Source organism: Lonchura striata, chromosome 13, assembly GCF_046129695.1.
Source record: "Lonchura striata isolate bLonStr1 chromosome 13, bLonStr1.mat, whole genome shotgun sequence".
Taxonomy (NCBI): Eukaryota; Metazoa; Chordata; class Aves; order Passeriformes; family Estrildidae; genus Lonchura; species Lonchura striata.
Genome location: NC_134615.1, coordinates 15,121,460 through 15,146,783, shown reverse-complemented (window position 1 = coordinate 15,146,783; position 25,324 = coordinate 15,121,460). Strand labels below are relative to the sequence as shown.

General features: G+C 40.9%; 1 protein-coding gene across 1 annotated transcript; it reads left to right on the top strand.

Annotated features, from left to right (window-relative positions):
- Window positions 1-55: 55 nt before the first annotated feature.
- MBTPS1 (membrane bound transcription factor peptidase, site 1) lies at window positions 56-24,228 on the top strand. The gene is made up of 23 exons (XM_021535231.2): window positions 56-115; window positions 1,746-2,238; window positions 3,405-3,662; window positions 4,085-4,288; window positions 4,657-4,767; window positions 5,975-6,084; window positions 6,455-6,571; window positions 7,523-7,590; window positions 8,151-8,253; window positions 8,978-9,129; window positions 9,958-10,119; window positions 10,645-10,789; window positions 11,822-12,010; window positions 12,591-12,763; window positions 13,398-13,513; window positions 15,405-15,561; window positions 16,322-16,446; window positions 16,851-16,928; window positions 18,344-18,484; window positions 20,838-20,969; window positions 21,495-21,621; window positions 22,293-22,423; window positions 23,431-24,228. Exons 2-23 carry the CDS (start codon window positions 2,052-2,054, stop codon window positions 23,625-23,627), a joined length of 3,183 nt encoding a protein of 1,060 aa, XP_021390906.2. The 5' UTR covers window positions 56-115; window positions 1,746-2,051; the 3' UTR covers window positions 23,628-24,228.
- The last annotated feature ends 1,096 nt before the right edge of the window (window positions 24,229-25,324 follow it).

The following is a 25,324-nucleotide window of genomic DNA, read 5'->3' as shown; positions in this document are numbered from 1 at the left end:
GCCCCCTGAGGGCTCCCGCGCCCGCCCCGCCCGCGCCTGCGCAGCGCGGCGCTCTCGCGAGAGCGCGGCGGTAAACAGCGCTCAAGATGGCGGCGGGCCGGGCGGCGGCGGCGCGGTGAGCGCGGGGCGGGCGGGGCGGGCCGGGAGCGCCGCGGCTCCCTCGGGCTCTGGGCCGTGGGCGGGCTTTAGTGCGGCCGGGGCGGTACCGGGCCCGGGCTCGCGGGGCTCGGTTTTGGTGCTGGCAGAGCTCCCCGGACTGCGCTGCAGCCGGGGATCCTTGCGGCGTGCCCAGCCCACGGGATGGGGCCCTCGCTCCGGCAGGAGCAGGGTAGCTACTCCCAGGGTAGCTCTTCTAGGGCAGGGGCAAGTTGGCAAGTGTGAGTCCCGTCCTGCCTCTCATGGTGTGGCTGGTGAACAGAATAAACCTCTGGCCTGCTGCTCCTTTGCTCTTAGTATCATCGTACTTTGTTATCGTGCTTGCATATAACCTTTTATTAAGCTACAAGGGTGTTTATTTTGCTCATTTGTGTGGTTGTTTTATTTTATTGCTATAGGGGTTATTAACCGATGGAGTGATAAGGCACGCAGAGCTTAGCCGAGGCCAGAAGTCAGTGCACTGTAACTATGTTGAGTTAGGAAGGATGGAGAAACTTTATAACTGCTCACAGGCAGTTCCCAGTCTGCCATGGTGTTGTCAGTCAAATGAAAATAGAGGTAATTTCTGTCCCTATTGCAAGGAAATACTTGATAATGCTAAATAAAATTAAATGAAAATGAAGTAACGGCTGTTGCATTCAGACTCGATTAATGTGTTATGCTGTGAGGTCAGCCCATCATTCCCCTAAGTCATGTGAATCCCCTAATAAGGCCCCTCCTTTCCAGTCCTGGTCACAGCTGCAATATACACTTCTGTTCTGCTTCTCCAGGTGCTGTGACAAACCAGACATAAATGTTTCTCTTTTCTTTTCTTTTAATGGCCTTGTAGTTCTCTGTTGCTGGTTGACTGTTTGGAATTCAGGAGAATACTAGCATTGCAGTTTTTCTTGAGTGTATGATGCACTTTGGAACATAAGGGGAGGAGGCTTGTCCCTCCATGTGGAAAACACTTTCAACTCCTTCTGTTAACTTCACATGCTGTTATCAGCTCTTATTTCCTCGGGTGCCTATGTTTTTATTAACACACACACCCTGGCTCAAAAAAATTTTGAAATACATTTTTCATGTGGATTTCAAACACAGTCACTGCAGCTTTGCCTCTTCTGTTATCTTTTGTCCTTACCTGGTTTTGGCATAGAGTTTGAATCTGATCCACCTTCGGTAAAATGAAGTTCTGTGCGTTGTTTCTATTTGCCATGTTTCTGAATGGGAAAAAACATGCTTTTTTAGGTGTCCATGGACACTTTTATCATGTTAATATTTTATTTTTCACTTTTTCCCTGCCATGGGACTTGCATGTAATTTTTAGCTCCTTGCTGTATTTCAGGAAGTGTGGTTGAGTTTGGTGGTCATTGTTGCCTGTTCTCTTGTCAGGGTGATGCCCGAGTGTTTCACATGTACTCTGGTCTGAAGAAGGGAAAAACTTAAGTGTTGGTGAAAAATTGTAAATGTAATATGAAGAACTTATTTCCCTGTTATTTCTAAAATGAACTTCCAGAGGTGTCTTTTTTTTTTTGTGATTTTCAGACTATACAGTTGCACAAATTATTAATGCATCTAATTGTTTTCTGTATTGCCCTGCTTTACAGGTTGCCTTGCAATCAGCTTTGCTAATTCTTTTAGGGAGTTAACTTTGCCATCAGAAATGGAGTACAGGACTGAGCTGCCACATCCTGAGTGACTGAATCATGTAATGCAAAATGGAGAAGAAGCGGAGAAAGAAATGAGCCTGTTCACTAGGCTTGACCTGAAAAGACCATGAAATCTCTACTTATTTTGGATCCAGCTTTCAGAATATCCAGTTGATCAGCACGGTGAAAGCAACATTTACTGAAACAAAAATGAACTAGTTTATAAAGAAGAAAATTGTGATTTGAATATATGGAATTTTTGGAATGAAACCATTTTCTTCTATGACCATGAAGTTTGCAAACATCTGGCTTGTTCTGTTTGTTATTTTACTCTGTGGCAAAAAACACTCTGGTACCAGAGTAGGGAATTCTTCTCATGAGGCTCATGTATGTCCTGGATGTTCTCGTCTTACTTTGAAAGTGGAGTTCACTTCGACGGTCGTGGAGCATGGTAATAAAGAGTTAAGCAGTAAAAAAAAAATATATATATATCCATGTCATGTTCATGTGTATGTTACTGATTTGTGGTGTTTGTGCAATTGTAACACTCAGGGTTTCTGTAGAAACATGACATGACATGTGGAAACATGTTTCTTTAGAAACATTTAACATCTTCTGTCAAATTCTCTATATTTGAAAAGAGGAGCACTTTTTCAAAGGTTCTTTGTTTAGCTGGAGACAGCGTTCCAACAAGAGAAGGGAGAGGGAAATCCAGAGGATTTTAAAAGTGAAAATAGAGTGGGAAGGCTCAGGTGGGCAGGAGTGGTGTGTTTAGTAGCTTTTTGTTTTTACCCGGCCAGTCAAAACAGTGGTATGCTTGAGGCTCTTTTATAAAATGTAGCCACACAGATGGGCCTTGAAAGGGAGAGAAAAGTAAGAAGTCTCTGTGGATTTGTTAAAGAAAATGTGTGGAAGTGATACTTGCATGGAAAAATGGCAGATAATAATGAAGGGAGCAGGTGAAAGGCAGAGTGAGGCAGATGCTGCTGCTGGGAAGGCAGAGGACAGCAGTAGGAGACCTTGGCCCTGCATCCACGTGTTGCCTCGGGAAGCTGCAGTACTCCTGCAGTGAAGCTGTGCTGTGCCTGGCTGCAGGAGGGTGGCAGAAGTGGCATTCCTCTGCATAGCTGGCCACAGCCTTCACATACTGAGTGTGGTGGTGTGAGCTGGAGCTGAGCCTGCTGGCAAATCACTGGTGCAGATCAGGGACTGGGCTGTTGAGTCTGACTTTGTTTTCTGAGGTTGTCATAGTTGGTTTCAGTAATTTGCACTAAATCACAGTATCATGTAGAGTCTTTGAACCATTCCTGTCCAGAAACAGTGGATTGGCATATCAGTTTGTAACAATAAATCTGTTCCCTCACTCCTCTCACATTTTGCTTTTCCCTGATATTTACAATTCCACCTTCCTTTCAAAGGTTTTTGTCATATTTCTTGTTTCCAACACCCCTAACCCTTTACGTAGTGCAGAAACAAATTGCAAACCTGTAAAAGCATTAGAAAAGGGCCCCAAATTGTAATTGTTTGTTCTTAGTAAAGAAAAATTCAGACTGTAATGTGAATTCATGCATTAGCTGCTTAAACACCAGTTCTGACAAAGTTGTGCTCTTGTTCCAGAGTATATTGTGGCTTTTAATGGATACTTCACAGCTAAAGCTCGAAGTAAATTCATTTCAAGTGCATTAAAAAGTAGTGATATTGAGAACTGGAGGATTGTACCTCGCAACAACCCGGCCAGTGACTATCCGAGTGATTTTGAAGTTATTCAGATCAACGAGAAGCAGAAGGATGGAGTCCTCACTCTGGAAGATCATCCAAACATCAAGCGTGTGACACCTCAGAGAAAGGTCTTCCGGTCACTCAAGTATTCAGAGTGTAAGTTATTTTCTGTGTGGCTGCGTGGGATCTGCCTTGAAAAAGTGCTCTTAGCCTTATTTCAGACCATCAGCTTAGCATTACACAAATGAGAACTGCCCTGCAGTTTTTATTTAATTAACAGAAATCTGTTCTTCTGGTTATAGATTCACAAGGGTCTTGTCATACGTTTGCTGAAGCATGCTGTATTTCCATCTGCAACGTAGGAACATTTATTTGCAGCAGTGGCTTAGCTGAGAATAGAGACCTCTGTGTCTGTAGTAGATAAACCAGCAGCTTTTACTGATGCTGATTAGAGAAATTCGATACTCAATCTAAAACTTTTGTTGTAACACTATGATGTCTTAAGTTTCTGTAAGAATCAATTCTATTATGGTTTTTGTCGTGCTGCTTTTAATTTTCTTCATCCTAATTCTACACAGCTGATCCAGTGCTGCAGTGCAATGAAACCAGGTGGACTCAGAAGTGGCAGTCATCACGCCCCTTGAGAAGAGCAAGTCTTTCTTTGGGTTCTGGCTTCTGGCACGCCACAGGCCGGCACTCGAGCAGGCGCTTGCTGAGAGCCATCCCTCGCCAGGTTGCTCAGACCTTGCAGGCAGATGTCCTCTGGCAGATGGGTTACACAGGTATGCTTTTGCTTGTTGCCTGAGAACAATAACCTCCTTGGAAAAACAACTGAAGCGTAAGGAGAGGATAATCGACTTGTGTGTTAACCTCTCACTGGCTGCCAGGTTGCAAAGATTGAGAAATAATTTGGTTTGGAATGCATTGTATATTTATAGAGTGCTTGTTTGTTCCACTACTTTACTTAGGGGAAGTTGGTCATGTTTATGATCTTTGACTGAATTTTTGAGTTGGAATATAAGTTTATTTATTACCTGTAGCTGACTTGAATTGTAAATTGCTTACCAAATTAAACAAAAATCCCTTTTAACTGGATAGAATAGATTTGCTATGGAACTGAGTCAGAAAAAGCAATGTTTTCTCCTAATAGGTGCTGGTGTGAGAGTAGCAGTGTTTGACACTGGTCTGAGTGAGAAACATCCACATTTCAAAAACGTAAAGGAGAGAACAAACTGGACTAATGAGAGAACCTTGGATGATGGTGAGTTACAGTGCAGTTTTCCAGCTGTTCTTGACACTGGTGTGTTTTGTGCTTGCTGCTGTGCTGCTAACATTTGTTAAAACTGTGTATCTTGATATTTAAAGCTTTATTTTGCAGTGTCCCAGGCACTTTGTACTCATACGAAATTCAGCAGGGACTATTAAGGTTCCAAAAGGGTGGTGCATAAGTGTCCTTGGAGTCATATGTGACACTTCATCATAGCTGTTAATATGTCAGGGCAAAATGTTACTGTGCACCTGTGAATACATTGCCAGAGAAGGTGTTTTCTTTCCTATTCCTTTTCATGTTGCTGTTTCACAGTGGTACATGTTTCCATACTGTTGAGGGACAACATTTTCCTTCCTTACTGTGTAGTCCTAAACTGATCAGATTTTGGCACCTTCCTGTAAAGTTTTTCTCTTCTGTATAACTGAACCTTTTATTTTCTATACTATGTTTGTGTTCCTTTTACTGTGTTGACCCTGACTTGCCCTGACCATGTGCTTTCACAGATTATTAGCTTCATACAGTTTGGGTCAGTGAGTCAGCTGGCCATTGACTCTTCCTAGGGTTTAAGGTAGATGCTTGTATTGCTCAGTCTTGTTTGCACCTCCATAGATTGTTTTCATGGTAATTACTTTACATTGCAGCATCTACTTTTGGATAGCTCTTTCTGTAAGCTCTGTGCCCAGAGGATTGCTGGACAGGCAGATTTGGAGTAATAAAAAATGCAGTGTGGGCCGTTCAATAAAGCAAAAGCTTAAATGTTTTTTGAGGAGAGGAGAAAAAAGTATTTTCTCATTGCTCTTGCTTAACAAAATCTGGTTATTGCAGACTCAGGATAAAAATCCTTTAAGAAGTCTGCATTAAAATACATTGACTTTGAAATGAGCTGCATTTTCCAAAATACTGGTTTTTGTCATGATTTCATTGGCAGCAATCAGGAGTAGATGGACTGGAGAATTAATCACCCAAGTTTCATCAGCTGGTTGTCTGGCTACAGTGTGATGCAAATTCTGTCCCCACTGAACCTAATAGCAAAATATGGTTCAAAAAGATTAGGACTGAACCCAGCACTTTTGGTTTGTTGTAAAGTCTGTTAAATGTATGTGATTTTTGCTATAGGTGATGTTCAGCGTTAGAAATTCTTGGCAATGGAATTCTTTGTGTTCTGATGTCTTATTTTGTTTCCTTCTCGTGCTGATAGGTTTAGGCCATGGGACTTTTGTAGCAGGTGTGATAGCCAGCATGAGGGAATGCCAGGGATTTGCTCCAAATGCTGAACTGCACATTTTCAGAGTGTTCACCAATAATCAGGTAGCTATTTTACATGTGTTTCAATTCCTGCTTTGTCTAATGCTGTTATAATCCTTTTCTTTGGGAATATTGCATGCACTCATAAATGTAGACATTGATAAGTGGAAAGGATACAGCTTTCTATTTATAAAAGACTTATTGTAAGATTTCTGTCAGTTTCCAAATCTGGTATGTTTTCCAGAAATAGGGTATGGAAGTGTATAATGGAGCAGTCACTCAAATGTACTGAGTACTAGAAATTTAAGACCATTGTCAGTTTTTTACTTTATTTTGGTGTTTTTCCTCTCTGTCTAAAGTCTGCATTGTCCTGAAATCACAGATTTTTTTTTTTAATGGTAATTTCTCCCCCCCCCCCCCCTTTCTTACATAGGTCTCATATACATCTTGGTTTCTGGATGCTTTTAATTATGCAATTTTAAAGAAGATAGATGTACTGAATCTAAGTATTGGTGGGCCAGACTTCATGGATCATCCGTTCGTTGACAAAGTTAGTATGAGGAAATGAAGTGGGCATAATGCTTGTATCTCTCACACAAATGCTGGATTTGCAGAGCTACTTGTTTGTGTCTAGTCCTGCTGACAGTTTCTGTGTTTCATTTGTGTGACAGGAATGTTGTACAGTGTATGGGCTTTTAGGAATATATATAAAGAATGAGTGAAAAAAAACCCAAGCCCAACCCAGATGTACACAGAGTTATGGAAAATGCCCTTTAACAAAATGCTTGGCAATATGCTAGAAAATTGCTTCCAAGCAGACAACTGAAAGGACCTTTAATATGAGACACTTAACTGGAATCCAGTCTTGGGATTTTTAATCTCTGCATGATTAATTTATTTCATTATTAAAAAAAATCTGTATGACATGATTTTAGTGAATTTAAGAACAAGTAAGTAAAAAGTGCAGGTAGTTGATTCAGCTGTGGGCGAAGAGATTTGGTTCAGGTTAAGATGGAATTGGCTTTTTGTCTTTGTAAATGTCATAGTTCCCTGAATGTTTGGCCTGGCCTTCAAAAGCATTAAGTGAATTAGTTCACTTTTCAACTCAAGAATATAATAGTTCTTTGTAAAGGCCAGTTAAGGGGTTTGAAGCATATAAATTATGCCTTGCTTTTTCTTATTAAAACCTTCAAACCTGCATTGAAATTTAGTTTGGCAGTGACTTCATTGTACTCCCCAGAGGGAGGGGATTCATAATGACTACTTGACTTTATTAACTGCAGTGCTTTGTTACAGACAAAAGTTTTTCCTTTGGTGTAAGAAGATTCTGTCAACATTGTTGCTGTTCAGAGCTGGGTTATTGCTAAAATCATCTTAGGAAAGTTCAGAGCTTAATACTGGGTGCACAGTGAGATGTATCTTGTAAGGCTCAGAAGTTATGTCTGTTAGAAAAGTCTTTTTTTTGGTGGCAGAGCCTTATTGTAAACATTGTTTTTTGTAGGTTTGGGAGCTGACTGCCAACAATGTCATCATGGTCTCTGCTATTGGCAACGATGGCCCTTTATATGGGTGAGCATCAGTGACCACTTCAAAGGGAACTGGCTGTGGTGTTCTGTGGGTTTGGAAGTCGTTGTGCTTCGTCAGGAAGTTTTCTCTCCTTTTTTTCTCTCTAATCTTAGAAAGTGATTCAAGTTAAACTCTTTCCCCTGTCCATATTACTTGCATTTTGTGAAGTATTTAACTGTTTCTCTTTGAAAGAGTGGAAAGTCAGCAAAAGAAGAAATGGTAGTGCTGCCATCTGACATTTCCCTCTTAGTGTGAGCAGACAGCTTTTGGTACTGATCTTTGACTTAAGGAATATAGAAAGGATCAACCCAGAACAATTCATGGTGTATCTCTAAAATAAATGCCTAAGAATAGATTTTGTTTTGTCTTCAAAGTACATGGTTTGATAGTTACTGAGTTAGTAACTGCCTGATAAGCTGCTGTGAAGTCACCTGTGAAGTATAAGTATGTGACAAAAATCTGATAGCAGTACTTCTGTTACCAGCCTAAACTTATGACTGTATCTGGTTTTTTGGGTATTGTTTTAATTTTTTTTTATATCCCTGTCTCCCAACTCATTCTAGAACTCTCAATAATCCTGCTGACCAGATGGATGTGATTGGAGTAGGTGGCATTGACTTTGAAGATAATATAGCTCGCTTTTCATCTAGGGGAATGACCACTTGGGTAAGATATTTGCATGGTGGCCACTCACATTTGCAGCCAAAATAAGGGCCTTGGGAGGGCAACCTTTTCTGGGTGGGCAATCTTATGTAGATGTGTGTTGGGGAAAAGATTTCATCAGAGATCAGAATAGTTAGAAATTGTAAGTCTTTAAGCAAGAAGCTTAATGTTCTTTTCAGGGTTTCTCATTATTAGTCCTGACTACTACTGACATTTTTGATGAATTTATAAAACATCCACTTCCTTTTGATTCATGTTGAAGACTTGTCTGTGTGGTTAAATCTGCAAACATGAAGGCTTGCTCTTGTCCTTTACTAGAAAAATCCTAGGATTTCCAGGTGCTACATGTGAAATTGCACTTATTTGCCTGTAGAGCTGAGGGGGTGCTTGATGCACACAAGTTGTCAGATGAGCTTGCAGGGCGATCTTGATCAAGGGGACTGTCACATGATTCTGTTTGTGTGGCCAGTAATCAGTGTGGTTCTCATTTGGTCAGTGGTTTCTTGCTTAGCAGAAATGCTGATCACCCTAACCTTGAAAAGTGGGGAACTTGTCCTAAACAGCTTGAGTCTTTCTTTGGCTTAGTTGCTTTTCTGTGATGCTGAACCTCAGATAATTTGGTTGCTAATTTTACTTCTGAATGTCCTGCAGGTAATTTAAGTGCCCAAATGAATCCATCAGTGCCCATTGTACATTAGGGCAATAATTCTTTTGTTTTCCTTCACAGGAGCTGCCTGGAGGTTATGGCAGAGTGAAGCCTGATATTGTTACTTACGGCTCTGGCGTGAGAGGGTCTGGTATGAAAGGTGGGTGCCGCTCCCTCTCTGGGACAAGTGTGGCATCTCCTGTGGTGGCAGGTGCTGTCACTCTCTTGGTGAGGTAAGCCTTATATAAGAATCTCTAGAAAAATATCAAACAGGAGGGTCATAAAATTCTCTATAAAGAAAACCATAAAATAAAACAAAGTTGTGTTTACATGTAGGAAAACAAACTTAAGAGAATAAAATCATTGTTGTTCTGCTTGAGATATTACCTTATCTGTCTACCTCTGTGTTTCATGAAAAAACTTCAGAACTGTTTTGAATAATATTTAGGTATTTGAGAATATAGTTATGAATAACTACTGTGAGGAAATTTTGTCATGTTTTTTAATAATTTGGAATTGCTGCACTTCTGTCAACTGTTGTAAAAGAGTAGCTGCTCAAAGTAGGTACCTGTAGTAGATAATGATCTATGTACTTGTAAATTTTATAGGATGCAGGGGTTTATGGCCACTATCCTGTTGCATAAGTCAGCTGTTGCACACTGAAGAATTTGAAAATGGGAACTGCAAGTCCATACCCTGTGTTTGTCATAGCTACTCCATATGGATGAGACAAATCTTTATTTGCGAAACATGCAAAAAAATCAAAGTCATCATCATATTTCCTCAAAAAAATTGTGTATTTTTGTTTGAACAACAGAGGTATTTTTCCCCCTTGGAAGACAGTTATTTTATTTAGCATATAAAGATACTGCCGTGGTTGTAATGACTGTTGGTCCTGGAGCACATTGTAAGGAGAAAAATTCATGTGTTATTAGTTTTAAAGAGAAATATATCAGAAACTTTTCTGCATTTGTATCATGAGAAATCAAGCAATAATAGACAAATATGAACAGAGAATGTTACAGCAAACTGATTTTGTGGTCTATTTTTTTCTCCTTCAGCACAGTTCAGAAGCGTGAAATAGTGAATCCAGCAAGTATGAAACAGGCCCTCATTGCATCAGCACGGAGACTTCCTGGAGTCAACATGTTTGAGCAAGGACATGGCAAATTGGATCTTCTAAGGGCTTATCAGATCCTCAACAGCTATAAACCACAGGCCAGGTTAATTTTAATCCTTAATTAATCAGTGGTACAGTAGAATTTGCTCTTTTGTTTAGGAGAGCAGGTGGTGCATGTGTAGGTCAGTTGAGCAATCTGTGCTTGTGCAACAGTGAGGACTTGCACAGATCTTGCATAATCTCAAGTATGAATTTTGACCAGACAATGGATGAAAAGTCACACAGCAGTGTAGGCGGTGATCCTTTTCTCTTATAGACTTAGATGTTATAAATAATGTAAGAACACAGTAGAAAACTACTTACATTTGAACTTTTGAGAATAAGGACCTTCTCCCTGTGCTGCGATGTTTCCTTTTTTGTGTGTGAAAATCTTTCCACAAAACTTAAAATAAAAAATAGGAATGGAAGATGATTTTGGGACATATTTGGGAAGTGAGATGAGGGCTTGGTAAACTATGACTGGCATGGTTTATCTGAAACCTTTTCATAATTATGTGTAGTGGCATATTGTTCTGTTAATTGTTAATTTTTTTCCTCTTTAAATTTTCTCTTCTCTGTCCTGCTGTAGTTTGAGTCCAAGCTATATTGACTTGACTGAATGTCCCTACATGTGGCCCTATTGTTCTCAGCCCATATATTATGGAGGGATGCCAACTATTGTCAATGTTACTATCCTTAATGGCATGGGAGTCACTGGGAGAATTGTAGACAAGGTAAGTATTAACATTGTTCCTAATTCTGACTGGTAATGTTGCTAAAGCCTTCCCAGAAAATACTACTTTAGTTATGAATTTCATAGAACAAACCTCACTGCTTGGAGCAAGAGATGCAAACTGTTTGATTAAAGGGTGCACCCACACTGGAGGATTTTGAGCTGTCTACAAATTTTCAAGCAATGCAGTGGTTTCAGGGCGTGTAACATTTTATCTTTGCAAAACCATTTCGAATTAAGATGTACTTAGAGATTTCTTTGTATTCTCTAGTGGCATTGAATATCTTCTGGACAGACCTTCTTAATTTATTTTTTTTTCATCCTGAAACATAAATGATCTCAGTAAAGTATGCTGACACTAAATTAAGCCTTTTCCATGGGTCAGGGCAACCTGAATGTATCAGCTTAACCAGGCTCTGCTGCCAAACCTGTTCTTTCACATCCGTGATGTTGAGCGTGTTGGTTGGCTAGGGAGGCTTTTAGTTAAGTTGAAATGTAGAATAGATTTGAGAATTGATGCAAGTTAAAGACACGTCCTGTAACTCCAGCCAATGTAAATGAGCCTAATTTTAACATTTTAGTGTGTCTCCTGAGGTTTGTTTTAAATTCAAGCTTACATTAAAGGGCACTGAAGTTCTTATCAAAGATCATTAGCTTGTGGTAATACACACAGCTGATATAATTGCCCTGTGTCTGTTCCACTGTTAGCTCACCTTGTTATTGAAGGGAAATCTTGTGCTCTCACCAGTAAAAGTTTGCACATGATGTCAGAATGTTGAAGCAGGTTCACTAAGGCAGCTTCTCACAGTCCTGCCTCTGAAAAGCCTCTGGTCTGGGTCATTGATGCTGTCAGAGCTGGGCTGATTCACTGACATAACACCAAATTTTTAGGCTTGGAGGGCATTTTAAAATTTGATGTAATCTTCAGAAGACCTAATATTTGTTACTTCATGCAGAGTAAAAGGGCTATGTGCACAAAAAATACTGATTGCAACTACTATGTTACCAGTGTTCTGTATTCTTGATTTCACAGCCAGACTGGCAGCCCTATCTCCCCCAAAATGGGGATAACATTGAAGTGGCTTTCTCCTATTCCCCAGTCTTGTGGCCTTGGTCTGGATACTTGGCAATTTCCATCTCTGTAGCAAAGAAAGCAGCGTCTTGGGAAGGCATTGCTCAGGGTCATGTTATGATCACAGTATCATCCCCTGCAGAAAATGAAGTAAGTTCTGTGCATTTTGGGGTTTCTGGGTGAAGAGTTATCCAAACTGCTTTCTGATACACAAATACCTTGGTTTTAAGGGTTTGCTCTAGCCCTGTCATTTGAAGCATAAATTAAATTTGAGTCAGGAAATTAAAGAGTACAAATAATGTTCTTTATAATTGAGAGCAAATTGCATATAATTTAGAAACAGGAAACTTCTTTTTGGGACCAACATCATAATTTCATTTGTTTATTGTGGATTTTAAGTAATGTATTTCGAAAAAGATTGCCTGAATATGTTTTCCTCTAGAACCATGCTTAATTGTTCCTGAAAAACTTTTAAGATTTTGAACAACTGAACCAGATCACAGTTGTAACAGATGTTAAGTATTTTGCATTCTGAGCATAATTATAAACTGCTGAGTGCAGGAAAAAATACTGCAGCAGTTTAGGGCAAAAGTAATCTCTTTGTCTCTGGAGCTGTTACTGGTGACAAAAAGTAGATTTGGTATCTCCAGTTTTTTGGTCTTTTACAATCCATGGTGAACTGATTGCTGTGGGGAGAAAGGATTTCACTGCAGTTTGTTCTGTCCTTCAGTCTAAGAATGGTGCAGAGCAGACTTCCACGGTGAAGCTTCCAATAAAAGTGAAGATTATTCCTACTCCACCTCGTAGTAAACGAGTCCTCTGGGATCAATATCATAACCTCCGTTATCCACCAGGATACTTCCCCAGGGATAATTTGAGGATGAAGAATGATCCATTAGATTGGTATTTATCTCAGGTTCTATTGAATCAGTATTTCTTGATTCTGTGTTAATGATATGGGATAATTCTACTGAATGCTGTAGTTCTGGCCTTTTTCAGAGGGGCATGGGATTATCTTTTGTAAGAAATCCATGAAAAATACTTGGACTCTATGCTTTTTGTGCAGGATTGTTTTTTGAGCTCTGTTGTTTTATTCACATGAAATGAAAAGCTTTTAAAATGCTGATTTAAGATACTGAGATTTTTGTTTGGCTTTTCTGTTCTGACCTAATTTCTCACAGGAAATTAAAGGGGACACTTTATTAACTGCTTTGACATTCACTTACCAAACAAACTTGACAATTTAAAAGACAAGAAAAGACTTTGTCTCTTAAGGGAGACTGTCTTCAAAGCAGGGAAAGACTTCGCTGACCTTTCATAGATAGAGCAGGGAAGCTCCATCATTCCATAGGAAAAATCATGCAACAGTATCTCAGTGAGGATTAACTGGGTCAGTGACCATGACACAAGCTTTTTTGGAAAGCTTCTCAGAGTATGCAGAGGTGGCAGGTGGACAGGATTTCAGAAAATCAAAAAGGTGAAAATTGGATTTCTACTTGCCAGATCTAAATGTCTTCAAAACTTTTCTTTTTCTAAGGAATGGTGATCACATCCACACAAACTTCAGGGACATGTACCAGCACCTCAGGAGCATGGGGTACTTTGTTGAAGTTCTTGGTTCCCCATTTACATGTTTTGATGCAAGTCAGTATGGTAAGCATGAGTTAATTGCCTTGTTCTCCATACTGTTAACTTTTTCTGAAATGACCTTTTGTTGGAAGACCAAAAATGTGTTGAGGGTACAAATAAAAATTCTAGTGGTAGTAGAAAAAATATTTTGGCATTGGAAGTATTTATTATTTATGTGCTGATATTTAGTTGTGTGGAGTATTGCTGGGGAAGCTTGCTTGTGAGTTTAGTAGAATTAGTGCAGTTCTCTGTCCTTAACATGAAAAAAAGAGAGGGGAAAGCCAGCCTCTGAGTGGGTTAAAAGCTCCTCAGTGTTCAGTCCCACAAAGGCAGAACTGTATTTGCCAAAAGATTTTGGCACAGTCATAATGAAGCATGACCTGTTTAACAGGCTAAAATCAAAGGTGTTCATCCTGGTTCTTTTTTTATGTTTAGTGATCTTTGATTGGATAAAAGAGTGGGTAAAATGTTCATCCAACCATATGTGATAGCAGAGCAGTATCTGGTTTGTTTCTGTGTTCATGAGGAAGGAAACTGGATAGGTTGGCCAGGCAGGGGACAGAGCAAGCTGTCTGTGCTCTTTTCTGCTTCCCTATGCCCCTTGTTTAACCATGGCATGCTCCAAAACCCCTCTTCTGTTTTGGGCTGGGCTGTTTTTCAGTGCACTGTGAGGGTGCATTCTCCTGAGTTTGCCAGTAATCCTTTGTTTATCTTGATTCTTCAGTGAATATCTCACCACTGCTTTTACAGTTCAGTGGATGTACACATGGATATGTAAATGTTAGCCCTTTAAAAAGTAGTAAAATAGTGTTTCTTCTGAGAGCACTAGTTTTATAATTGATAGAGAGCAGCATTAGGGGATTTCTCTCCCCTCTGATTCACCATTGTAGTTTGTAGTTTGTTGGGCTTTTGGAATTTCCTGAAGAAGTGAGGGGAATAAAACTCAATGATCTGTGGTCCATCTGCCAGTTGTCCCTAGCTTGTATTGTTTTCCCACTTTGTGAGGGTGCACTCTGTCCCATTTCTACTGGATCTTTGTCAGAAGAGTTTCCAAATGCTGACTGCCTGGTCTTGTGGAATTGTCTTGGTTGCAAGGAACTGTGAGGCACGGGGCTCACAGTGGTTTATCAGGTTGCTTAGGGTATCATCTTGTCAAGAATTGCGTTGTCTCTGAGGATGGAAATTTCATCACCTCTCTGGGCAATCAGAAAGTGAAGAAGCAAAAGGGCTGGTATTTAGAAGCAGTCTAAAAGCATAAGCATGTTTTCAGGGAATAAAAGTATATTTTTCTGGTTGTGTTGTTTTCAGTGATACAGAGAAGGTTGTGCTTACTTGTTAACAGGAGTGAGAGAGGGCTTTGTGAAATTGCAGTGGCACTTTAGTCAAGCCTACCAGAATGCAGCTGTAGTTTTCAAGGGATGAATCAAACCACATTTCAGAGTAATTGCTGCCTACCTGGCTGCCAGTTTGCAGTAGTGAGGAGAGTACTGTTAGAGCTGGAGCAGTGAAAAACCTCCTGACCAGGCTGCATCTGCATTAGCACTCCAGTTTGGATCAGTGGTGAATCCCCTCATTTGGCTGTGCCACAGTTTGGCTCAGTTTTCGGAGCATTTGTGTGACACCAAACTGCAAAACACACACGTGACACATGTGGGCATTCAGTTCTTGAGATCACACAAGCAGGAGTCGTAAGTAACACCCTAACAACTTCCTGTGCTGCCAAACTAATTTTGGGATACAATTGTCTTATATTTACCATCCTTAAATATGACTTCATTAGATGAGCTGCCAGAGCAGGGCACATGGACCAGATAACGTGAAAATGTGCACTTGTGTGGGCTTCTGTGTGGGTTGTGTGAATAGTGGTAACATCACAGTGACCAGCCTGGAGAACTGTTTCTGCTTTTCCATACAGGGACTTTACTGATGGTGGACAGTGAGGAAGAATATTTCCCTGAAGAGATCACCAAGCTGAGGAGGGATGTTGATAATGGACTTTCACTGATAGTCTTTAGTGACTGGTACAACACATCTGTGATGAGAAAAGTCAAGTTTTATGATGAAAACACAAGGTACTGACTATTTCCAAGTGCTTTGGGAAAGAAAATGCCATAGAATTCTGCCTGTTACCCTAAAAATCCCAAATATGATGCACTGTACTTCAGCACTTGGATGTTACCTGTAAGAAGGTGCTACCTTAAGTAGCAGAACTGACCTTGGGCTACAGCTTAAGGAGCATATGTACCCATTTTATAATGATTTTGAAGGCCTCTTTGGTACTGTATTCTGTTTTTAATGCCAAGAAAAACATTTACAATGAAGAGAAATAAGAAATTGGAGACAAGACCAACAAAAATGGACATGTTTTTACTTTGGGGGAGCAGAATAGAAAGAAAATGTGCTTTGCAACAGTATCACCAGGTCATGTACCTGTTACTGAAATTACTGCATGTTTATATTGCATATAAAGAAAAAACATGTGACATTTTGCTTCTTTATAAATATGAGAAGTAAGGTACATGACTGTCATTTTGCCTCAGCCAAACAAACAGCATAAGACTGAATTTCTTTCTAGCAAATTGAAGTTTTTCATGCAGCTGAAATGCACTGAGAACTTTTACATCAGTATTATTTAACTTTACCTCAAAAGCAGTGTTGTCAGAGACAGCTGCTCAGATGCCCATGGAGTTAAAGAAGGCTTTAAGATGTAGTTCATTATTTAAATGGCTTTGGAGAAGTCTGTATGCAGGAGGACATGTGACTTTCTGTTATCCAAACTCTAGGGTTATATTCTGTGTACTAATAAACAGTGTTACACTGTAATTTTTACAGGCAGTGGTGGATGCCTGATACTGGAGGTGCTAATATACCAGCTCTCAATGATCTGCTTTCTGTCTGGAATATGGCCTTTAGTGATGGGCTGTATGAAGGAGATTTTACCATGGCAAGTCATGAAAGTGAGTACTGGAGTCCATTGCCTGCACAGGCTGCAGTGGGATGTTTGGAAAATCAGTTTTCTGCAAGTTTGAGGTTGAGCAAGAGTCAAGGGAACTGCTCATATTCAATGAAAAGAGTCTCGTAAATGCTTTCTTAAATTATTTCTTCTTTTGTAGACTTTATCATTGTAATTGATTTAGGTTTTCAGTTTAAAAAAACTCCTTAATTGAAAGATTTGGAAAGTGTGTAAAGGTGAGCCTGTAAAAGCTGTGCTTAGCAAAGCTTTCTCTGCAAATACACACATTGGTCAAAATGTGCAAATTCAGTGCAGTGTTTCTGGGAATGTTTTTTTCCTGGGCTTGTTGGGTAGGGAAGGGAGGGAGTGTCATTTGTGGTCTACACAACAGTTCGTGGTGTTTTCCAGTGAATTACGCGTCAGGGTGCAGTATTGCAAAGTTCCCAGAAGATGGCATCGTCATTGCACAGACTTTCAAGGATCAAGGTGAGAGCTTCCTGGTCCTTTTTTCTGTGGTTTGAGTAGAACTTTGGGGCCACTGCACAAGCAAAGTTGCAAAGTCTAAAGGTCTAAAACCAATAAATGCAAAACCACATTGACAGGGTAGGTATTTCTACATTTCCTCCTGTTGCCTAGAACATGTAGCTGGTGCTGAACAGGCAGCTGCAGTGTGACTCTGCATACAATTATTAAATATACACTATCCAAGTGTTATATGCAGCCCTGTGTTGTGTTTGCTGTATGGAAACATGATCACACATGTACATGTATCTCTGGAAGGGGAGGAGTTGTGTTGTAATTGTTACTTGTTCATATTTCTCATAAATTTCAAATGCTAGTGAAATATATCCCCTTGCCATATTTCATTGCCATATTTAGCATGAGTGTTGTGGTAGCTGTGGTGATCTAAGGATATAAATAAGGAAAATTTTAGTAGACAAAATGTCACCAGTGAAACTCTCATAAGGGAAAATTTTATGCATACAGGATGCCTGTGGTCTCAGACTTGAGTGCTCTGTTCTCTATGCATTTCCATCCTCTTTTATCATATCTTTTAATTTGGGAGAGGGTAATTCAGAACTGTAATGGCAGCAGGCAGTTTAAAAAATAAATCTTGTGTTTGATGAGCTTTTAAGAAGTGCTGTGCAGTATTCTCTGAGCAGAGCTCTTAGGGTGTTGCAGGTCAGGTTTGTGCAGATGGGTGAAGAGTGTTTGAGTAAGAGAGCACAAGCACATGCAGTGCTTCTGATACAAGTCAGCAGCTGCCAGAGAAGATCAGTAAGTTCATTGTATTTTTGACTTAGCAGAGGTAATTACCTCATGGAGAAATTTTCTGGAACAGTAGAGCTCATCTGTGTGAGCCTTTTGGAGAAAACACAATATCCCTGTATGCCAATGACTTATGTATTTCCTTTTATGAGAGAGAGGAAGACAGAGTGTCAATTTGACAAGTAGCCTGCTAGACCTGCTTTTTCTGTTGACTCCTTTTCATTGCAGTTCCTGAGGCAGAAGAGCTCTGATTTGTTTCTGCTGTCTAAACAATGTCTCAAGTAAAGGGGATAAATTTCAAATGCAAAAATGAAATTTGTCTTTATTTTTTCTAATGGATATAATATTAGGAAGGAAAGGTAGGAATAATCCAGGTTGTGAAGTCTTTTTTTCTTTCTTTGGTGGAGAAGAAAAGAATTTATTATCAGTAGGGAGGCTTTACAATCAGGGTCTTGCAGCAGTTTCATTTTTGTCATAACATCATGCTGGTTTTGAAAACTTCTTGCAAAAACGTGTGATGTGGTGTGGGGCATTGTAGACTTTGTCAGCTGGAAATGTGGGCTGTGTTGTTTCATGGGTAGATTGATATTGACGCTCTGCTGGCTATGAAATTTATTTGTGCTTTGCTTTAGGTCTCGAAGTTTTAAAACAGGAGACAGCTGTAATTGAAAACGTCCCCATTTTGGGGCTTTACCAAGTTCCTTCGGAAGGCGGTGGCAGAATCGTTCTGTACGGGGACTCCAACTGCCTGGATGACAGCCACCGGCAGAAAGGTGTGTGCACCTGGGGACAGGCACTGGCCTGCTCACAGCTCTCCTCTGGGGCTTTCACAGCCCCCACCAGAAGCAGATGGGTTTTAGGGACTCTAAATATTCCTTACTGGGAATAATCTCAGTTCTGCAGAGCTCTGCTGAAATGCTATGAGGTGCATTGACAGCAAAGGAGCACCCCACATTAAATAGCCCTCTGATAAATGGAGCTGTTTACCACACACAGTTGTTTCCTGTTCCATAAGCTTTGGGGGCTGATGTTTGGGGTGAGCTGTTTTGCAAGAGGGGTTTGGCTTGTGGGGTTTTTTGTTGTTGTTATTTTTAAATTATTATTATTATTATTATTTTTTGGGGTGTTTTTGTTTGGAGAAGGCAAACAAAACACATTCTTGAATGGTTACACGTTCTTGATCTGAAGTTGTGAAGAGGCCATTAGGAGATCCTTCCACTTTTTCCCTAGTTATATCTTCAGAATGTTTGTATAGAACAGTGGATTTTATCTTTTGAGTTTGCACCTTAGCCTGTCTTGTTCCCTTTGCAGTGTTTCCTGTGATGATTTATGGTAATGCTCAGTTGTGCATTACTACTTTAAGGTTATCCTACTTTGACACCAACTGGTGTAAACGTGTCAGAAAGTAGGAACTTCCATTTGTTGTCAGGGCGTTTGTTTGCAGTTGTGTGAGTTGTGTGTGTGTTTTCTGTGGCTCCCAGAGATGCCATGCTCTCTGCCTACACACTAGGGCTGATTCTTATAAAATCGTTTTTTCTAGCAGTTTGTCTGATCTGACTTTGCAATTTTTTAAGAAGTTGCTTAGGTTTCTCATGACATGTAAAGCACAAGCTGGCAGATCTGTGGCTTGAGGGGAGGAAGATAATCCAATATGTGAAGTGTTTTTCTGCATTTCCACGGAACAGAACTAAATTTTCCTTTTCTGATGAAAAGTACATGTATATATTTTTAAGCTTTTGTCACTGACATTGTAAAATACTATATTGTGCAATCCATCCCTTTCCTAATTTATATAAGTTTAAAGGAGCTTACTGCCTAAGGGAGCTCTCCATCTGTAGCTCATTTCTTTCTCTACCATACATTTTGGGGTTTTTTAAGAGCTCTGTGATTTTTCCTTATCTGCCTTAGGGCAACTCACAGGAAGCAACCCAAACACCTGCACATTGGTGCCTTAGTGCTTGCTGCAGGTTATTGAAAGCACATAACAAAAGAGAAGATACATAGCTTAAATTCCGTAATAGAAAATAATGTTCTGCAACCTCCCTCATACTGTTAAATTCAGTGTGACATCTGAAGCAATAAAGAGTGGAATGCTCTAAAGAAATCCTTTAAAATTGGCTTTTAAATTGTGAACCAGGAGCTGTGTCTCCTGCAGAGACATCAGTGGCTTTAACTGAGGAAAATTCCTAACATTTGTGAATATAAATCCTTAAAATCTGTTTGACCTCTTTGAAAAATCAAAGGTGAGGGTTTAAGGGACACTGGGATTATGAAGATTAACTCCCATTCCCAGCCAACTGTTCCTAGTGGCAGCAATTCTGAGAAAAATACTTTGCTGTGTGGTGGAAATAGCTGATAAGGCATTGTCCTACTCCTGCAAAGGGAAGCTTTAGAGTTGTGATGTGAACTAGCTGGAGTGCTTGTTCCTTAGGGGTAGCTCTGGATTAAGGTAGTAATAATTCAGGAGAGAATCAAAGTGAGGGATCATGAGCTTTTGAAGTGCAAGGGAAAACCATGATCATGTGTATTGTGTTGATTGCCAGCTTGGTCTGTACCTCAGCTGCTGTAGGTTATGTTTGTACCTTTAGCTGGGATGCAGCCAGAATGTTTCTCCTTAGTTTATTTGTTTTTTTAAGCTTGAGAAAACAAATGAGTCATATCCTTGCACTGTAAACACTACCTTGTTCTTACTTTTCTTTGCAAGGTATTTATTTTGTCCTTTCAGAAGAACAGTTGATTCTCCATTACCCTGTTAAAAATTATACCAGAAACTTGGAGCTTTCTTTGCTTCCACTGAAGAACCTCATGATTTTTATCAAAACTTAGATATTGTGTGCAACCTGGAATTCCTGTATTCAAAACCTATTTTTTTGTGTTCTGCTCCCCAAAAGAGCCTGGTTTGGTACACAGGGGACAATATTTTAAGACTGAACAGTTTAAGGTTGTGTTTGTGTGTTGCAGGGGAATGTGGGGTGTGCGTTGAAAATTGCATCTTTCTGAAAGTGAGAGCCAGCAAAATGGATTGTAATTCTAAATGTCATTAAAGCCTTCTTAGCAGAAAGATAAGCCATTTAAAATGTGACATAATGCATATCTTGTTTTGGGGCTTGGGGCTGTAAAATGCAGATTGCTTCTGGCTGCTGGACTCCCTGCTGCAGTACACGTCCTACGGGGTGATGCCGCCGAGCCTCAGCCACTCCGAGCACAGGCAGCGGCCGCCGTCGGGAGCCGGCTTCTCCCTCCCTGAGCGCATGGAAGGTGAGACACAGCCTCAGTGGCCAAGCACAGCCCGAAGCTGAGGGACTCACGGGCCAGGAAGGCTGGGGCAGATCCCTTGAGTTATGTGCCAGCAAGGTTGGTTTGCTGTGAGCTCTGCAGTGTTGTGCTGTTTTACTGGAAGAGAGCACATATTCCAGGGTTTTGCTGTGATAATATAGTTGGGATTCGACTGAAGAAAATGTTTTTTTCATAGAGTAGGAATGTTCAGATGTTTGGTTCTGTAGGGGGGCATTCTAGTTGCTAGTAACAGAACATTATAAAGCATTCAATCTTATCTCACATACTGCCAGAAAAACTTGGATTAACTGCTGTGGTAGGTGCAGGTTCCTACTGTTTTGCATGGTACCCTTAGGTTAATTCTGATATTTAGCTGTGGGTCCTCGTTACTGTAAACAGCTCCTGGCTTTACAGCAGCACTGTTTAGCCCAGGGTCAGTGTTGGTAACTTTTATCTTGCCTGTCTTTGGGTAAAAAAGCCAAAGCCTTTCTCTGCTGTGAGTTGCAGGTAACCATTTGCATCGATACTCAAAGGTGCTCGAGGCTCATTTGGGAGACCCTAAACCCCGGTCCCTTCCTGCTTGTCCTCACCTGTCCTGGGCCAAACCGCAGCCTTTGAATGAAACTGCCCCCAGGTTAGTATATGTCTTTCTTGTACAAGAAGTCTCACTTTTGAGTTCAGCTGAAAAATAATTTGTTCTAGCTGCTTTTGAAAGGGACAGCTGTAATGCCTTTTCCTAGAAAAATACCAGATTGCAAAGAGGAAATAATGATTAATGCCTCTTCAGTGAATAACTTTGACTCACCTAATAGCTACACTATGAAACTTGGGGATTTTAAAAATAACTTCACAAGTCACTGTTGTGATTGAGTGATTCCAACTTTGAGTGAACAGTCTTGATGAAACCCACTGTCATCATGTGCCTTGGAAAGAGTTTTTTGAAGCATTTTCTTGGACATCTTTCCTAGTGCTGCCTTCTCTTGTGCCATTTGTTAGTCCCTTGAAGGAGAGTGCTCAGCACACAGCCCTTGCTTGTCTGCTGGTTACTTTTGGAAGTCTGTGTGCAAGAAAGAGTTGTTGGTACATAGTTGCTAATCTAGGTTGTGTCCCTGTGGTGTCTGAATTTAAATTTGTAGGCCTGCAACCTGCAAAACCTAAATAATTGATTGGGTCATAATTTGGGTCCAGACTAGCGAGTTATACATAGGTTGTATATGTATTGCCACTTTCTCTGTGTGTTCCTACAAGATTCCTTGCATTAATGAAGTAAATGGGCAGACACTTCTGTCTTTCCATTTCTTTTAGCAACCTTTGGAAACATCAAAAATTACTGTCAATCGACCTTGATAAAGTGGCACTGCCCAGTTTTCGACAAAACCGACCCCAAGTGAGACCACTGTCCCCTGGAGAAAGTGGAGCATGGGACATTCCTGGAGGTAAATATTGAAAAGTTTGAAAGTTGCTGTTTTGGCTATGCTTTTTGCATAAGCTTTGAAAAAAAAACCCAAAACACAGTACAGCCATAGGAGAGGCTACTGTTTATTTTCAGTTGTAAAAAACATGCATATAATAGTATGGCAGTGTTATTAAAGGCTGTCTGATGAAGTTTTTTTTAATATATGAAAGTTTGTTCAGTAGAAAGTGTGCATGATATACTGGAAGGAAGATCTTGGTGGGTGCATTTTGATAGTTGAGGTTTGTTTGGATGCTGTTCAGTCTGATGGGTCAGCAGCAGCTCCTGTCCTTGGGAGCTGTGACCACATTCCCACTTCTAATTAAAATTTCCTTCTATGTGTGCACAAAAGCAGAGTCCAGAAGAGTTTGTTAGAGGTGCCTTGGACAAGCTGTTACACTAACAAATGATGTCTAGCACTCAGAACAGCTTTCAGGTGGGCAGCTCTCCTTCACAAGACTGGCATTGCAGGCTGAGCTGGAAGCAGTTGGAAAGCCTCGTATGTGCTCTTTCCCAGACTGAGCTGCTAGACCAGAGACACCTGTCAAACTGAAGGGCTTGTTTCTCTAGCTGATCCTCACTGTATGCACAGTCTCTGGAGCAAGCAAGCATGAAATCACTTTCCTCGTTCCATCAGGATTTGAATTACAGCAATTACTTAGTAGTAAGATTATGGTCAAGTGTTTGCATCTCTCTTCTAATGCAAAACAGAAGACTGTTGTTACAGGGGAAATCTGGGCTATGCTTTCATGTGCCCAAATAGGTCAAGGTGGAAATGTTGGTGCTTTTCTGTAATGTTAGCATCCCATCTGATTTTCACTAATCGGTCTGCAGCTGTTAATCTTTCTGTCTGAAATGTAATCTGATTAATGGCTGCCTGGGCTTTGAACAAGAGTTAGCTGCGGATCCTTTTGGTAGATAGCATTAGCACCACAAAGCCATTGTGGCTCACGTGGTAACTGTGCCTTCCAAACCTCTTTGCCTTTCTAGGTATAATGCCAGGCCGGTACAACCAGGATGTGGGACAGACCATTCCTGTCTTTGCCTTTCTCGGTGCCATGGTGGTCCTGGCGTTCTTTGTGGTGCAGATCAACAAAGCAAAGAGCAGGCCAAAGAGACGGAAACCGCGCGTGAAACGGCCGCAGCTGATGCAGCAGGTTCATCCACCAAAGACACCCTCTGTGTGAAAGCTCTGCCTTGCCAAAGATGACCTCCTGTGACTGCTTGCTTTCCAGGGTGATGGATCGCTCCCCATGGAGGTGCAGTGAATGTGCACCTGACATCATCTCATAGTCTTTGGTTTGTGGAGAGAAAAAAAGAACCTCAGCTGATCATCTGTACATAAAACTGCAGCTTTAAGCAGCTGAAGCCACCAAAGACTTGAATACTGTTTAAATGGCTGCTTAGTCACTACATATCCCAACAGGGGGAAAATGGACCTTTTTTTTAAGCTGACCAAACTAAAATTTATTTCTTTAGAGGCTATTTTCTATATTTATTGTTGGGGAGGGCGGGGGAAAAGTCACTTTAAGGACCTCTGCTAAGGAAAATCAAGTGCATTTTTTTGGATGGAATGCAATTTTCTAGAATGGTTCTATGCTGAAGAGTATAATATGCACCATTAAAGGAGGAAGGGACTGAGAGAGACCAGTACAAATCAGTGAGGCATACTCCTGCAGTTTATTTTTATAAAGCCAACTACCATGATGTTTTGTAATTTTTGGTCACGATTTCACCGTTGTTGGTGAAGCAGATTTTTCAATAAATATGTTATCTATATGAAGCAAAGACAGTGTGGTAAGTGGCTCTTCTTTCCACTTGCAGTCAAAGAGAGCAAATTGCTGGGTAGAGAAGATTTTCATGTCACCTGTCTTCCCACCGTATCTTTGTCCTTACCGGTGGTATCCCAAGTTGCAGACTTCTTTGGAGCACTAACTGGGCAGTCATGCAAACAGTGCTTGCTCTGAGTGAGAACAGAGTTCTGGAAACCTTCAAAACTCAGCAACACATAAGGAGAGAGCTCTCAAAGAGCTGTACAGGAAACTGTCATGGGAATGGCACCTAAAAGCACTATGTGGTATCACAGAGATGAAAACCCAGTCTCCTTTAGTTTCTCCTGCTTGAAAGCCTGTGAATTGTCACTGGCTTAAATTAGGATGTAGGCACAAGTTTCCCCTGTCCGTGCGGTGCCAGTTAATGTTGCCATAATTGAAATAGCTTCTCTCTTTTCTAGTGAAACTGAGCTTTTCCCTGCCAACTGCTTTCATCATTGCTCCAGATGAGCACCTTTTCCTAGGAGGCAGGAGCTGGTGGCTGCCCGTATTTGTGAATGGAATGGCAGCCTGGGCAGGTAAGCAGTGCGTGCTGGTGAATGGTCCTGGGGGAGTTCATGGGCAGCTCTGGGCATGGCTGGAGAAGGAGGCGGCAGGGACAGCCCTGCTGGGCAGTCTGCACCCATCCTCTTAGGGCTTACCAGCAGGGATGGGGGTGGGCTGTGGGAAGTGCACTGCAGGAGAGAACTTCGCTCCATGTAGTCATGGAGCCATGGATAGAGTTTGTGAGTGTTCTGCAAAAAAGACTGGACAAACCAATTTTCCCTAACTTGAAGAATGGTTGCCTTTTTCCAACATTTCTGTTCTGGAGGATGCACTGGAAGAGGCAACATTCTGTTGTCGCAGCAGAGAAGGCACTGAGCTTTTATTTTGGAGACGCTAGTGGAAGATTCTTAGGGCTGAGAAGATGGTCCCAAGGCTGGGCTGCTTGTGCCATCCCAATGGGGCTGGAGCCTCTTGCTCCTCCCTCTCTGAACACAGATCTATAATGACAGGGAGGGGGTTTTCAGCATCTTAGCTGTGACATTAGGGAGAGGACCATCATAGGACCA

Coding starts and splice junctions, on each gene's coding strand:
- MBTPS1 (XM_021535231.2), top strand. CDS start 2,052: ATGAAACCATTTTCTTCTATGACCATGAAGTTTGCAAACATCTGGCTT. Junction 10,790..11,821: donor CTGGGAGAATTGTAGACAAG/GTAAGTATTAAC, acceptor TTGATTTCACAG/CCAGACTGGCAGCCCTATCT. Junction 21,622..22,292: donor TTGAATGAAACTGCCCCCAG/GTTAGTATATGT, acceptor CATTTCTTTTAG/CAACCTTTGGAAACATCAAA.